Below are 16,068 nucleotides of genomic sequence, written 5' to 3'. Positions count from 1 at the left end.
GGGCGATGAGGATGGTGACGACGACGAGTAATATTTGTCTATGGTTTTTGTGTTTTAAGTTTTTATGTTTTTTTTAATTAAGTAGTGTAATGTTTTATTTGTTATGTTTTATGTTTATTTTAGTAATTTAGGTTTTAAATTTCTATATTTTTAATTAATGAAATTTGGTTTGTTTTTTTTCAAAAAATTTATTTATGTTATAAATTATGTTTTTTTTATTTAATATAATGTAACAAAAAATAAAAAAATAAAAAAAATTTATTTATGTTATAAATTATGTTTTTTATTTAATATAATGTTACAAAAAAAATATTTATTTATGTTATAAATGATGTTTTTTATTTAAAATGTTAGGAAAAAAAAGAATAGTGTTAATGATAACAATTTTCTATCTTTAGTAGTTTGGTAGTAAAATTGACATGGTGTAGAGGTGACACCATTTTTTCGGTGGTTAGTAGTGACCACTCCCCCATCCTAATAACTTAGTAGTGAATATAGAAGGAAGATGGTATGAAACATAGATAATAATTAAACCATTGTTATCATTGATAACCTGTTATAATTTATATACCATTTACTGTTATTATAATAAAATTAAACCATTATTATTATTGATAACAGTGGAATAACAATAGGTGTAGATTTTTTCGGGTGACATGAATGAATTTAAAGACTGACAAAAGTCATTTATACATGATGTTAGTGACACTGCCACTGCCAGTTGTCTTTGGTGGATGAGTTAACTTGGCCCAATGCCCAAGACATTCATCTCCCGATTCAAATTCAATATTCAAAACTGAAAAGCCAGGCCCAGTCGCGCAGGTGTTAAACTTTCATCTTTATACAATTAATACAACTTTTTTCTGTATTTCAATAGAAATTCGACAACTGGCCGATGACCTTGCTAAAATGTATTAAGAAAGATTCAACTAAAAGACCACTCAGAATCTCTTTCCCAATTAGTGAGTTCTTTTGTTTTTTACTTGATTACCGAGTTTGTTCTTGCTCGATCTTCGCATGTTTCCTGGAATTTTGCCTGTTAATTGCTTTATTTGCCACGAAGATACAAGCTCTTCAGATACTCTGGTCAAAGTCACCACTGGCTCCCCTCCCGTCGCTGCGGTCGGTCTTCCTTCTCCTCGCCGCCGTCGCCACTGCTTCCTCCACCCTCGCCGGCGTCAGACCTTCTTTCTCCTTGCCAACGTCCTTTTCTTCCTTCCCGTCGCCGGCATCCTGCTGAACTCCTTTGGTAAGAGTTTTAGGTTAGGGTTCTTAATTTTTTAATTTTTGAGTTGCATATTACTGGGATTTCTTCGATTTTTTTTAATATCATTCGAACCATCTTTATCTTTCAACAAAAAAACCCAATTTTTTGGGGTAAGTTTGAGTTTTTTTTTTTTTAATGTTTTGTTTGTTTTTTTGAGTTGCATATTACTGGGATTTCTTCGATTTTGTTTGTTTCTTAATATTTTGTGTTATATTTTTTTATGCATTTCAATTTTCTTTTTTTACTGTTTCTTGTTTGACACTGGAGTTTAATCTGAAGTACATTACTTGTAATTGAAGCTTTTAATAAAACATCACATAGCTGTCGTCAAGTTATGGTTTAAAATTCATCTTTGTCCATTGATTTATCTTTATGCACTGTATGGAAGCATTTGTAATGCAGAGTCTTAATTTCTCTAATTTTTAGTTAGAGACTGATGCATTCTTATGCTTCAGTTTGTTTGCAATTCAATTTCACAGAGCTTTAATTCAGTTTTGCTCTTGAATTTGAAAACTTTTTTTGAGTAGTTAAGTAATAAACAGAGCATCTGCTTCTAGAAAAGAGTGGAATCATTATGCAGAATTGCTTTCAGATTCAGCTATATCTATTATCATTTTTAGGGTTCTAAAGGCAGTAGGATGATACGTGGTCCATTGATTTAGATATTGAATTGTTGAGAGGTCTAAATAACACTCACTGATTTAAATTGATCAAGATATTCCCTTTGCTGTAATCATTACATATAAGGTATATTCCAGTTTGTGTAATCGTTCTTGAATGCATTGGCATGTTATTTTTGTTAATGAGTTAAATACTACACAGTAAAGTTGTATATTTGGTCTTAAAAGTCAACATGCTGCAATTATGGTAATGTGAGTTGGAAGTTCTTTGAATACTCATTTGATTTGATGTTATGCAATTCTAAAGTGAAGAGTAAAATGTGCATTTTTTATCATTCAATTTAAACACAAACATTCAGAGGTCTGACCAAACAACATGTTTTCATTAGGAGGTTGCCAAACAAACCCTTTGATTATTTCGTAAAATTTATGCCGTTAAGCTTCACTTGGATTTTTATTAACCTTGAGCTAAAACTGGTTATGGTTTTAACCTTGAGCAGTGAGGGAATGCATTTACTTACAAGTTACATGACATGATTAATAGGTGAACAATTTAACTAGAGTTATCATGAGGTGTTGATACAAGTTAAAGTTTTGGATTTTCTACATAATCTTCCCTTTAAGGTGTTTCTGTGTAACAGTTACAATTACAGGGTAATAGGTTAAGAAGCAAGTTGATATGGATCCAGCAGGAATGAACATGAACATGAATATGAATATGAGAGTACGTTCATCTGGTTCAACACCATCAGAGGAATCAGCTTTGGATTTGGAGAAAACTTGTTACAGCCACTCCCACACGAATCCCCCTTCATTTCCAAACCCACACCAACAACAACCAAGTCTTCAACCCTACGCATCAGGTGGACAGCACTCAGAGAGTAACGCTGCTTACTTTTCGTGGCCTACCTCTAGCCGACTAAGTGATGCTGCTGAAGAGAGAACAAACTATTTTGTAAACTTACAAAAGGGAGTTTTGCCTGAATCTATTGGCAGGTTGCCGAAAGGACACCAAGCAACCACTTTGCTTGAGTTAATGACTATTCGTGCATCTCACAGTAAGATCTTGCGTTGTTATAGTCTTGGAACTGCAATTGGGTTTAGGATTCGTAGGGGTGTCTTGACTGACATCCCTGCAATCTTAGTCTTTGTTTCCCGAAAAGTTCATAAGCAATGGCTAAGCCCCATTCAGTGTCTACCCACTATTCTTGAGGTCAGAAATCACACTTTCTTTTCTTCCCTATCATTCTTCATATTTTATATTCTTAATTATTTTACAGGGACCAGGGAGTGTGTGGTGTGATGTGGATGTTGTGGAGTTTTCTTACTTTGGTGCACCTGAACCAACAACCAAGGAACAATTGTACACTGATATTGTGGATGATCTTCGTGGAAGTGGCTCATGTATTGGTTCTGGTTCTCAGGTATTATATATCAAAACTAGGGTTCTGGTTGAAATCCTGTATCCTTCTGTTCTGGAATTTTTTGTTACCTAAGGTTGCGTTTAGTTACGGAAAAACAATTTTCATTTTCCGTTTTCATTTTTCATTGAAAAATTTAGAAAACGCGTTTAGTTAAACTTATTCATTTTTCATTTTCAGTTTTAGAAAATTAGAAAACGTGTTTAGATGTGAATTTTTCTACCGGTTTTCATTTTTAGAAAACGGTAGCGGTGGTAGGGTATGGGTGGGGACGGTGACGGTAGCGGGTTGGCGGCGGTGGTGGTGATGACAGGCGATGGTGGTGGCGGCGGAAATTTTGTCAGTGGTGGTGATGGCGGCAACAGCAGTGGTGGTGGTGCTGGCGGCGACAGCAGTGGTGATGGGTTAGTGGTGGTGGTGGTGGTGATGGTAGGTCGGTGATTGTCGTGGTGGTGTTGGGTGGGTGAGGGTGCGAGTGTGTGCTTGTGTGTGTTTGTGGGGGTAGGTGTAGGTTTGTGTGTGTGTCTGTGAGGGTGGGGGTGGGGGTGGGGGTGGGAGTGGGTGTGGGTTTGTGTGTGTGTGGGTGTGTCTGTGAGGGTGGGGGTAGGTGTGGGGTTTGGGTTTGTGTGTGTGTGGATGTGGGTTTGTGGGGGTGTGGGTGGGTATGTGTGTGAGTGTGTTTCTTGCTTATGACCAATCGACATATAAAAAATAATTTAGGGGCCAACAATATATCTAGAGCAACCTGGCAAATATACTCATAAAATAATTGGTTATTGATATATAATAATATAATCACGTTGTTTTTATCTGAAACCATATAGTATAATTAATTAATTAATTTGTTTATATATCATCCAGTTTTGTGTCCTACTGTGTCCGTATGTTAAAAAAGTTGCTAATTTAAATACAAAACAATGGTAAAAGTATGTTAATAGATGTACTAAAAAATCTGGTGGGAACCGATGCGGACACAGTGGATTGAATAGTTGGATGTCGGTGAAGTTGATGTGAAAATGATGGGTTATTTATCAATCGTGTAAACAAATTAATATTAATATTCAGTTATAATTGCTTATTAATATTAATCGTTATGTTGAAGTTGAACATAATAAATGCACAAAGTGATGTCACATTTGATTTTGGGTATGGTATATTGGGTATGCTAGGTAGCAAGTCAAGAAACATATGGCACACTGGGAGCTATTGTGAGAAGCCAAACAGGCAGCAGACAAGTTGGTTTTCTCACAAACCGCCACGTGGCTGTTAATCTAGATTACCCAAATCAGAAAATGTTTCATCCTTTACCACCTACACTTGGACCTGGGATATATCTTGGTGCAGTCGAAAGAGCTACTTCATTTATCACAGATGATCTTTGGTATGGTATCTTTGCTGGAATTAACCCAGGTTAGCCCTATAGCTCTACCAACATTATTGTTACCGTTAACCCTGGTTACTTAACTCATGGTTACTTGTTGTCCAAATGCAGAGACCTTCGTGAGAGCTGATGGGGCGTTCATCCCTTTCAGCGATGATTTTGATATGTCGACTGTAACAACATGTGTAAAAGACGTTGGGGAGATTGGAGATGTGAAAATCGTTGATTTGCAATCTCCTATCAATAGTCTTATTGGTAAAAAAGTGATGAAAGTTGGGAGGAGTTCAGGGTTGACTAAAGGAACAATCTTGGCTTATGCCCTTGAATATAACGACGAAAAGGGTATTTGTTTCTTTACTGATTTTCTTGTTGTTGGAGAAAACCAGCAAACGTTTGACCTTGAAGGCGATAGTGGAAGTCTGATTGTCTTAAAAGCTGAGGAGAATGACAATGAGAACGAAGAGAAACCAAAAGCAAGGCCTATTGGGATCATATGGGGTGGGACAGCGAATAGGGGTAGATTGAAACTTAAAGTCGGTCAGCCACCGGAAAATTGGACAAGCGGCGTTGACCTTGGCCGCCTACTTAATCTCCTTGAACTTGATCTAATAACAACCGGAGAAGCCCTAAAAGGTTGTATAATTCGTTTCTTTTGAGTCTAATTTTGCTTTTAGTATCGAGAATTTTCATTTTTGTGTTGATTTTTTTGAATTGGACAGCGGCGGTGCAAGAGCAAAGGGCGGCTTCAGCAACGGTGATGGGGTCAAGCGGTGGGGAATCTTCACCGCCGGAAATAGTGCTTCCTAAAGATAAAGCGGAGCCGTTAGGGCTTCATATCCAACAGCATATTCCTTTGGAAGAGGGTGGTGGTGGTGGTCCGGATATGAATTTGTCTCCGGCGGAAAATGCAAGCAATTTGGAGGTGGGGCCAAGTATTGAGGAGCATCAGTTTATTCCGAGTTTCAATGGGCAGTCGCCGCTGCATAGAAATGAGAGGCGGTGTAGGGCTGAGTCTGAGAATCTGAGTGCGTTGAAAAGCGGGACGGATGAGGAGGATTTAGGGTTTTCGCTTCATTTGGGGGATAATGACCCAAAGAGAAGGCGCTCTGACCCTTTGGATGAAGCTAAATAAACCTGTGTTTAAATGGTAAATAAACCAAGTGTTTGGTTATGGTTATGGTTATGGTGGGTCGAAGTTGACTTTTATTTTGTGGTAATCTGGTATGCTAACTAATCCTAATTTGAGCTTCTAATTATGTTAATGTTATAAAATGGTTTATACAAAGGGTTTACATAAGATCATAAGGTGCCATGCGGTGAGCTGAAGGGGCAGGTGAGATGTCCGGGGACACCACACCAAATGGTGTATGGTGAACCAACATCCTCTCCCCACCGATTCATGTTTTATATTATTGTACAACACAATATCATATTCTTGCATACTATGAGGAGAGTGCCATGTGATCATTTCCTAGTAGTGAGGGGGTGAGGGCAGTTGTGGAGACGCAAACCAAATCACAATGGTGCACATTGGGAAATTTACATTACGTTAGAAAATTTCCGAAAAAAGTTACAATGTGGTTTAAAATTTGAGGGGTTGCACCAGACACCCCTGAGAAATTTCTGTGCGCCTCTAGGTGACGAGAGAGTAAGGGGAAAATAACATGGCAAAGAGTTGATAGTGAAAAAATGAAGTGATAGGGCGCTCCCTTTGGCCTAAGGCTATATGATATATGAGGACCACAACGTAAGGTTGTTTGAAGTGGAGTAGCGAGAATTGTTAGGAACACTTTGTCGGGTAGAGCATTGCCTGCGCTCAAGAGTCCCACGGTGTCGTGCGGTGGGTGGAACCACACAACATTATCTCTTCCATTTTCCTTTTTAACAGTTAGAATGGATATTTTAAATTATTATAAACCATTTACTTCCTGTTAATACCTATTAACATTTGACAAAAAAAATTCACACCATTCATTGTATTTTCATTTTTATCTCACCCATTGTAATGGATTCTCAAACGCCCTGCCTTCCTATACATATGTATTAACCTTAACAATGGATGTCGACAATATGTATTAATCTTAACAATTTTTCACACGACCATTCAACTCTTTATTATTTTATTTCTTATTAACCTATAAAATGGATTCTAGTGTTAGATTTGGGTTTCAATTATCAATAATAACACTTGGGTAACTCAAAGATCATGTATGAAAACACTTTAAAATTATGATTTCGATCTTATATCTGTGTATCATGGTATTCGATTTGAGATAATTCAAAAACAAATCGTTTTGAAATACAAGCCTATTCTAAATTTTGAAACATAGAAATACCTTGCAATTTTGTGTTCTGATGAGACAAATATGTAGAAAGAAGCAACAATTTTTCTATATACTATCTTTTGCTACATATATATTCCCTATATATGCACCCTGTGGACCCCATGGGGAGCATTGCTGCGTTGCCCCTAGAACCGTGTTAGGGATATCGCCCCTTGGAACCCCACTAGGGGTGGTTCCCTCGGATATTTGTGTTCCCGAGTCCATTTAACTTATCTAAGTGTGCACCCCGTACCTTCTGCCACAGATTATAACCAAAAGGTATTCTTCTTGTCTCAAATAGAATCCTGGCTATACGAAAATCACCAACATTCCTCCCTATATTTTAGTGTAATCCTTATTTAACGAAATAGTAAACGTAAATTCAAACTCATGCATACATGAAAATGTCTTGAAAATTGAATTTTCATATTAGTATAATATACATTTCAAATATTCAAGAATCTAGGTGTCCTAAGGATTAAACTCATTAAATCATTTGAGTAAGTGAAGATATTATACACATAAGTTTTACACAAATTCTAATGTTTTATACTTGACAACATTACAAGCCACGTGTCCTATCTAGAGCTGGTAAAAATTGACCCAACTCACAAAACCAACCTAAATATAGTAGGTTAAGGTTGAGATTTTCAACCCATTTAGGATAAATAGGTCAACTTGCCTAACTCATTTAATTAAATACGTTGGGTTGGGTAAATATTGTCAAACTGTTTTCAACCCACCCACCCATTCAAAATTTAATATATATTTAATTTATTAATTATTTAAATATTACAATGTATTAATCTAAGTATTAATTTATAAATTACAATGTTGTATTATTATTTATGTTTCAAAAAAATGCAATCCTAATTCCTATCTTTTTTCTTTGCGGTGACTACACTAGTCACTCTTCAAAATCATTTCAAAATTTATATTTTAATGTTATTTGAACAATTTCTTTGTATTTGTGAATTAAGATTGTGTTTTTATTATACTCTGAAAGTTTCTTTAAGTTTTGAACTAATTTAAATGGTGTAATATTTAGCTAATTTATTTACTTTTTTTTTTTTTTAATTTAAATGGGTTAACTCAGGTTTTAACCCATTTATTTAATAGGTTGGGTTGAGAATTACATAAACGGGTAAACCCGGTGACATCCCATTGATCTAAAAGGTTGGACTGCGTTGGAAATATCTACCTATTTAAATAAGAAGGTTCGGTTGGGTTGAAATCTTCAACCCATTTAATAAATAGGTTGAACCCGAACCCAACCCAAGTCGATTGTAACGTCCGTGTTTCCAGGCTAGGCATTAATGATGATATGATAGTCTAGGTTGACATTTGTAACCCATTTTGAAATAACAAGAATGTATTATTTGAGAATTATGTGTTTTATGCTTAATTGCTTAATTGTGTGGCTTAAATGAATTAAGAATAACAATAAGCGTGAAAATGAAATGTTAGATAAACCCAATATTTATACACGAAAACGTAGTGGTCGTGACGAGGTTTCCGAATATATAAAGAATGCCGAAATCCGAGTTATAACGAAGAAGTTATGATCCGTCGAAGTTTCGCGACAGAACCGACACGACACTATATGACGTAAAATATAAATTTAAGATAGAGCGATATCTAGCCTTAGTAGTCTACACGAAAGTCGTATAATATGTTAAACCGAGAGCGTACATAAAAAGAACGTCTAAATATGACTTCGTATGAGGAAGTTATGATTTTTTGAAGTTTCGACTTAGCAATGTACAGCCCGAAGTTCGAATATGGGATCAAGCGATATTTAGCCAAAACTTTCTAAATGAGAATCGAAGATCTCATCGATAGTAGTGATATGACAGAAAGACAGACGATGTAACACCCCAATTCTGGTATGATATTTATATATTTATTTTTTCTTCAAGTTTTAGGGGGAACTCGACGAGTCAGTAGCCAGACTCGTCGAGTAGAGTCGGGATTTCGAGCACGTTTAAGTTGGCGACTCGGCGAGTCCATATTCTTGACTCGGTGAGTCCGCCAGTCTGGATGAAACCCTAATTTCAAGGGTTTGCACCCTATTTAAACAACTTTTGGGGCCTCTAGTCAGCCCCCATCACCCCTCAGAGCATCATTTTCGAAACCCTAGAGCCCTCTTTGCATTTTTTGTGTTATTTGGTGTGTTTCTTTGAAGATCTTGAGAGAAAAAGGAAGGTAGATCAAGAGGAGAAGAAGGAGATCCTAGATCCTTGAGGAATTTCAAAAGATAGTAAGGTATATCTTGGCCCTTTTCTGTTTCTATGCTTAAATCCCCTTTTTAAAGCCATTAAAGCTATTCTTGAACCATTTCTTGGCTTAATAGTAGCATAGAGGACTCATTGAGATGATTAGACTTCGGATCTAGCTAGGGTTGAGTTCCAGAAGCTTGGATCTAGTACCTTTATGGAGCCATTTTGCATGAAAGCTCTAGATCTACTTTTGTAGTGTGCTTTGAACCCTAAAACCTTCATTTGATGTTATTTACACATAAAGTTGGAAACTTTACATGTTAATCAAGCCCCAAGAACGCAGATCTATGAATGGAATGGACTGGTTTCAAGCAGAATCGAGTATCTAGTGTTTGCATGCATATGACTCGGCGAGTCGTTCTTCAGAATCGGCAAGTCGGGTCGCGAGTCCCCTGTTTTCCTCTTTTCGAGTTATGCCGAGTGGAACCAGTGAGTGAGAGATGGACTCAGTGAGCTGGAGGGTAGACTCATTCATGGAAGAACTCGGCGAATCAATGCCCTGACTCGGCGAGTCCCAGACAATCTTCATGCCTCAAGAACAGACTCGACGAGTTGTTCATACAACTCGGCGAGTCACAGTCAGAGTGTTCATATGTTGAAGGAGAGCTCGACGAGTTGTTCATACAACTCGGTGAGTCGGATGCAGATTGACTGAGTGTTAGTTTCGAAGAGGAACTCGTCAAGTCTATGCGAAACTCGACGAGTAGTAACGGGCTGAAGCAAGAAAGTGAGAGTAAGGACTCGACGAGTTGGTGACCCAACTCGACGAGTCAGGTCAACTGAATGTTGACTTTGATTGATAGGTTGAATTTGACCAAGGGTAAGATAGTCTTTTTACCCTCAGTATTATTATCAGTATTTGATTGAGGATACTTATGAAAATTGTAGTCGGGGTGAAGCCGGAGCCGCAGCAGACAGATTCCGGAGCAGTTCCTTCAGCAGCTAGGCTACGAGGTGAGTTTCCTTCCAGTAGGAACGGGTCTATGGCCACAATGCCGGCCCGATTAATTAGTAGTAGTTTCCGGATTTCGGTCTGATGCAGTAGTTAGAATGTTTGATGCCTTCGTGGCTCTGACCGGTTTTGTGTGTTATGTGTTTCGGGTATGGCCCGAATCAGTATGCAGTCCATGTTGTTATGCTAGTTGATATGTTTATGTTATGCTTTTTTCAGTTAGTTCCGGACTTCGGTCCGATGCAGGGGGCAAGGCCCCAGTTAGTTCGGACTTTGGTCCGATGCAGGGGACAAGGTCCCAGTCAGTTTCCGGACTTCGGTCCGATGCAGGGGGCAAGGCCTCAGTTAGTTCGGACATCGGTCTGATGCAGGGGACAAGGTCCCAATCAGTTTCCGGACATCGGTCCGATGCAGGGGACAAGGTCCCAGTCAGTTTCCGGACTTCGGTCCGATGTAGGGGGCAAGGCCCTAGTTAGTCCGGACCTCGGTCCGATGCAGTGGGCAAGGCCCAGTATGTGATTTATATGTTTGTATGATATGTGGTAGTTTGGGGGAGCTCATTAAGCTTTGTGCTTACAGTTTCAATTTTGGTTTCAGGTACTTCCTCAAGTAAAGGGAAGAGCTCGGGATGATGGCATCGCACACACCACAGCTTCAGTCTTATTCCTGGGAGTTTGTTTTGATTCATAGTTTGATTTGGCACAAATGTTCATGACAATTTATTATGGGTTGAGATATTTGACACATGGTTTTTATGTTGTGACGATCAGTATATGATTTTTATTATTATTAAAACAAAAAATTTTTGCGTCGTATTTTTGGATGTTACAAGTTGGTATCAGAGCCTTGGTTTGAGGGATTCGGGCACACTTTCGGGTGTGTCTGAACTCAAACTAAGAAAGTGGTAAAATGTTTTCAAAAGAAAAGAGTTTTAGAAAAGCCAAAAGATTTTTTAGAAAGAAAGAACTTTGAAAAGAGAAAAGGGGTGTGGTGCATGCAATCAGCCGAGCTCAAGTAAGTACTCCCAAATTACCCATACAAGTTATGTTATGATTATCAGCTTCAGTTTCAGTTTTAGTTTCAGCTCCAGTCTCAGTAGAACAACATGCTAGTATAGGACTAAGGATCTAGGGGGATGCCTTATGTGCCTGCTTTTTGTGTTTCAGCTTGATAAGAATTTTATGCTAGTACTGAGTAGACAGCAGTAGGATAGCCTGTTTAGGTTATGCCTGATAGTATGAGATTAGCATTGTATGCTAGTATAGGTCCTTGTTATGAGGATAGAGTTGCTTGAGTAGTTTTTTTGCGTCTGAATGTTGCTTGCTTTGTGCTTTGTGGGACTCTGAGTGATGGGAGTTAGCCATTAGGTGAATACGTCACGTCACATGTGAACAGGGTTGAATAATCTCAGAGTGCTAGATTTGGCCCTATTGCGCAACTCTGGTATGAGTCTGACCGTAGTAGGGACGGGCCTTTACTCGAAGGATTATCTGAGCCTCGCCACATGTGATGGTATTCAGGTAATGGCTAATTGGCATTACAAGGAGGTCTTCAGTAGCTGAGGACTGGTTTGGGTGGAGTCAGAAGTTCCCTAGGGCAAGCCTAGGAAGGTAGTAGCAGAGATTAGTAGCTGTAAAGTGACTTGGTGAAGTCAAGGTAGTTCTTGAGGAAAGTACGGATAGATGTGGAAGGTAGTATGGGCTCGTACTACTGAAAGCAGAGGATCCGTACTTAAATCAAGAAAGCTGAGATGAGACCAGGAAACTTGTGATAGTAGTGATCCCTCGAGATATATTTATGATCCTGAAGTTTATTATGATGTGTTTTCAGAATGGTGGTATTGCGCCCTCGACCAGCAGTCGGCAGTTCAGGTGTCGAAGGGGGATCAGGATCAGACCCGGAGGTCGGGCAGATGGATGAGCAGACTAGGGAGTTTCTCTCTTTAGAGATTACTCGCACCATACTTGAGCAGACTCCTGTGATCTTTGGTTCGATCAAGGAGGGTATCTTAAAGTTGATGGACGAGAGATTGAGCACTTTCCGTGCTGAGGTAGCGGCCATGATGGGGTCGCGCACGCTTACCTTCAGGGAGTTCCGTGCATGTGGAGCTCCAGATTACCACGGGGCGCGGGACCCCATAGCGAGTACTAGATGGTTGGCGAATGTGGCCAATGCTTTCCGCACGAGCAGATGTCCCGAGGGGGACAAGGTCAGATTGGCGTCCTGTCTTCTGAAGGACAGGGCACAAGATTGGTGGGAGGAGGTTGGTCATGCCATTGGGGATGACGCAACTTTGGATGCCATGACCTAGGCAGACTTTTCTACCAGGTTCAGAGCTGAGTTCACACTAGTTATTGAGGTGCAACAGTTAGCACGCAAGTTCCAGGATTTGACCCAGACTACAGAGACAGTGGCGGAAATTACCGCCAAGTTCAGGGAGAGGGCACTTCTCGTTGCTCAGTACGCAGCTGATGAGGAAATGAAGAAAGCCCGTTATCATGAGATGCTGCGGAGTGATATCCGCCAGTTCGTGAGCCGGTCCAACTGTAAGACGCTGGAAGACATGATTGCTAGATCCCGAGAGAGAGAGAGAGAGAGAGAGAGAGAGAGAGAGAGAGAGAGAAAGAGAGAGAGAGAGAGAGACAAAGAGATTGATCTCGAGATGGAGAGAAAGAGGAAGCCGGAGGCGGCTCCAGGTTCAGGGAGTTCGGGCAAAAAGCCCAAGGGTTCAAATCACAGAGCTAGGAGTCAGTAGAGCCACGGTCGGTGTGGCAAGTTTGGGAGATTGCACGATGGGGCGTGCAAGGCAGGGAGTGCCGGTTGCTACAAGTGCGGCCGGACTGGGCATATGAGCAGATATTGTACAGCCACTACTACCACCGTTGCGACATCAGATCTGATTTGCTTTCAGTGCAATCAGCGGGGACATAAAAAGTCCCAGTGTCCGAGTTTAACTGCTGCGGGGAAGGTGTTAGCACCTGCTCCGGCTACTTTGAGGATTTCAGATGGCCGTCAAGGCTGAGTCGAGACGCCGGTGGCGAATAGTAGGGCTTTCCAGCTGACAGCAGAGGAGGCGCGAGCGACTCCTGATGTGGTGGCGGGTATGTATTTCCCCTTATCTCAGTATTTATTTTTGATTGTTTCTTATGGTTATATGTTTTGTATAGGGTCGTTCTCGGTGAACGACATTTCAGCTACAGTATTGTTTGATTCGGGGGCTACCCGATCATTCGTTTCTCTTGCACTTAGCAAGAGGTTTAGTAGAGCTCCAGGGGAGCTAGATTATCCACTTGAGGTTGAGATAGTAGCTGATAGGACCGTTAGGGTTGCAAGGGTACACAAAGGGTGTTCCCTGCAGTTATTCGATGAGCAGTTTCCGGTGGACTTGGTCCCTATTCCCCTGCGAGGGAATAAGGTCATAGTAGGCATGGATTGGATGAGCCCCAATGGGGCGGTGATAGATTGTGAGCTACAGGGGGTGAGGGTTCGCACTCCCAGTGGGGGAGAGTTAGTGATTCAGGGCGAGAAGCCACAGCGCGGACCAGTTTTGTGTTCAGCAGCGAGAGTGAGGCGCTACTTTCAGCAGGGTTGCGCCGGCTATATTGCTTATGTTTTAGATGCCCGGGAGAAGGGAAAGATGGCAGTTGATGATGTTCCAGTGGTGTGAGACTACTCGGATGTATTTCCAGAGGATTTGTCGGGGATACCTCCTGAGAGGCAGGTTGAGTTCGGGATTGATCTAATCCCTGGTGCGGCTCCGATAGCCAAGGCACCGTATCGGTTGGCTCCCCCAGAGATGCAGGAGTTGTCTACGCAGCTGCAAGAGCTTCTAGACAAGGAATTTATCAGGCTGAGCAGTTTGCCCTGGGGTGCACCAATTTTATTCGTGAAGAAAAAGGACGGGTCGCACCGTATGTGTATAGATTACCGGGAGCTGAATAAGGTAACGGTGAAGAACCGTTACCCACTTCCGAGGATAGATGACTTGTTTGATCAGCTTCATGGAGCATCTTGGTTCTCCAAAATTGATTTACGCTTCGGATATCACCAGATGCGGGTCAGAGGCGAGGATGTGCAGAAGACTGCCTTCAGGACCAGGTATGGTCATTATGAGTTTGTGGTGATGCCGTTTGGGCTCACCAACGCTTCGGCCGCATTCATGGACCTCATGAACCGCGTGTGCAGGCCGATGCTGGATCGGTCTGTGATAGTATTCATAGACGATATGTTGGTGTATTCCAAGACTCGGGAGCAGCATGAGGAGCACTTGAGAGAGGTGTTAGAGGTTTTGAGGAGGGAGAGACTTTTCACGAAGTTCTCCAAGTGCGAGTTCTAGTTGCGCGAGGTACAGTTCCTTGGTCACCTCGTCAACCAGAAGGGTATTTTGGTAGATCCGGCCAAGATTGAGGCCGTGATGCAGTGGGAGGTCCCGAAGTCTCCATCCGAGATTCGGATTTTCCTAGGTTTGGCAGGGTATTACAAGAGATTCATCCAGGATTTCTCCAAGATAGCAGTACCGCTCACCCGACTGACCAAGAAGTCGGTAGCGTTTCGTTGGGGGCCTGAGCAGCAGGTAGTGTTTGAGACCCTTAGGCAGAGATTGTTCGAGGCACCGATTCTTACCCTGCCAGAGGGAGTAGAGGATTTCGTAGTCTACTGTGATGCCTCGATCACAGGTATGGGAGCAGTGTTGATGCAGCGAGGCCGTGTGATAGCTTACACCTCGAGATAGTTGAAGCCTCACGAGGCTAATTATCCTACGCATGATTTAGAGTTGGGGGCAGTGGTGTTTTCCCTCAAGATTTGGAGGCATTATCTTTATGGGGTCCGTTGTACCATTTACACGGATCACAAGAGCTTGAGGTACCTCATGGACCAGCCGAATCTGAACATGAGGCAGAGGCGATGGTTAGATGTGTTGAAGGATTATGACTGTGAGATCCTTTATCACCCAGGGAAGGCCAACGTCGTGGCTGACGCCCTAAGCCGCAAGGCAGTAGCGGCCCCGATCAGAGACATTTGTTTGAGGATGACGGTGATTACTCCATTATTGGAGAAAATCAAGGAGGCACAGGTAGAGGGCCTTAAGGAGGAGAGACAGAAGTGTGAGAGAATTGTGGGCCGAGTAGCTTCTTTTGACTATGATAGTAGAGATTGTTGACCCTTCATGGGAGAGTTTGGGTGCCGTACTGGGGCGGAGTACGGCAAGTGTTGATGGATGAGGCTCATAAGTCTCGATTTTCCATTCATCCAGGGGCGACGAAGATGTATAGAGATCTTTGACCCTATTATTGGTGGCCCTGCATGAAGCGGGTTGTCGCCCGGTATGTGGAGAGGTGCCTGACCTGCAGGAAGGTTAAGGCAGAGCACCAAAGACCTCACGGCAAGATGCAGCCATTAGACATTCCAGTGTGGAAATGGGAAGACATCACCATGGATTTCATCACGAAGCTTCCCAGGACTGCACGTGGAGTGGATTCTATATGGGTTATAGTGGATTGGTTGACGAAGAGTGCTCATTTTATACCGATCTAGGAGAGTATATCGGCGGAGAAGTTAGCTGATGTTTATGTGAGAGAGGTGGTGGCACATCATGGAGTGCCTGTTTCAATGGTGTTAGACCGAGATGTCCGTTTTACTTCCAGATTCTGGAAGCGGTTTCATGACGAGATGGGTACTCGTCTCCATTTTAGCACCGCTTTCCATCCTCAAATGGACGGACAGAGCGAGAGAACGATTCAGACTCTCGAGGACATGCTACATGCATGTGTTCTAGACTTCAGTGGCAGTTGGGATACGTACCTTCCGTTAGCGGAATTTTCGT

The 16,068-nt window shown here is 41.4% G+C and overlaps 1 protein-coding gene across 3 annotated transcripts; it reads left to right on the top strand.

Annotated features, from left to right (window-relative positions):
• The first annotated feature begins 828 nt into the window (after nucleotides 1–828).
• On the top strand, nucleotides 829–5,974 carry LOC145064894 (protein NARROW LEAF 1-like). 3 transcript variants are annotated; one of them, XM_079012259.1, is made up of 7 exons: nucleotides 829–962; nucleotides 1,064–1,249; nucleotides 2,541–3,100; nucleotides 3,168–3,311; nucleotides 4,478–4,718; nucleotides 4,801–5,322; nucleotides 5,409–5,974. In XM_079012259.1, exons 3-7 carry the CDS (start codon nucleotides 2,567–2,569, stop codon nucleotides 5,819–5,821), a joined length of 1,854 nt encoding a protein of 617 aa, XP_078868385.1. In that variant the 5' UTR covers nucleotides 829–962; nucleotides 1,064–1,249; nucleotides 2,541–2,566; the 3' UTR covers nucleotides 5,822–5,974. The 3 variants fall into 3 exon arrangements, with proteins under 3 accessions (XP_078868385.1, XP_078868383.1, XP_078868384.1); XM_079012257.1 differs by having other exon boundaries at nucleotides 841–1,249; XM_079012258.1 differs by having other exon boundaries at nucleotides 841–1,249; nucleotides 2,529–3,100.
• The last annotated feature ends 10,094 nt before the right edge of the window (nucleotides 5,975–16,068 follow it).

This window comes from Lactuca serriola, chromosome 7, assembly GCF_051521515.1.
Source record: "Lactuca serriola cultivar US96UC23 chromosome 7, Lser_US96UC23_V15, whole genome shotgun sequence".
Taxonomy (NCBI): Eukaryota; Viridiplantae; Streptophyta; class Magnoliopsida; order Asterales; family Asteraceae; genus Lactuca; species Lactuca serriola.
The sequence above is the reverse complement of the archived record's forward strand: the minus strand, read 5'-3'. Positions and strand labels throughout refer to the sequence as shown.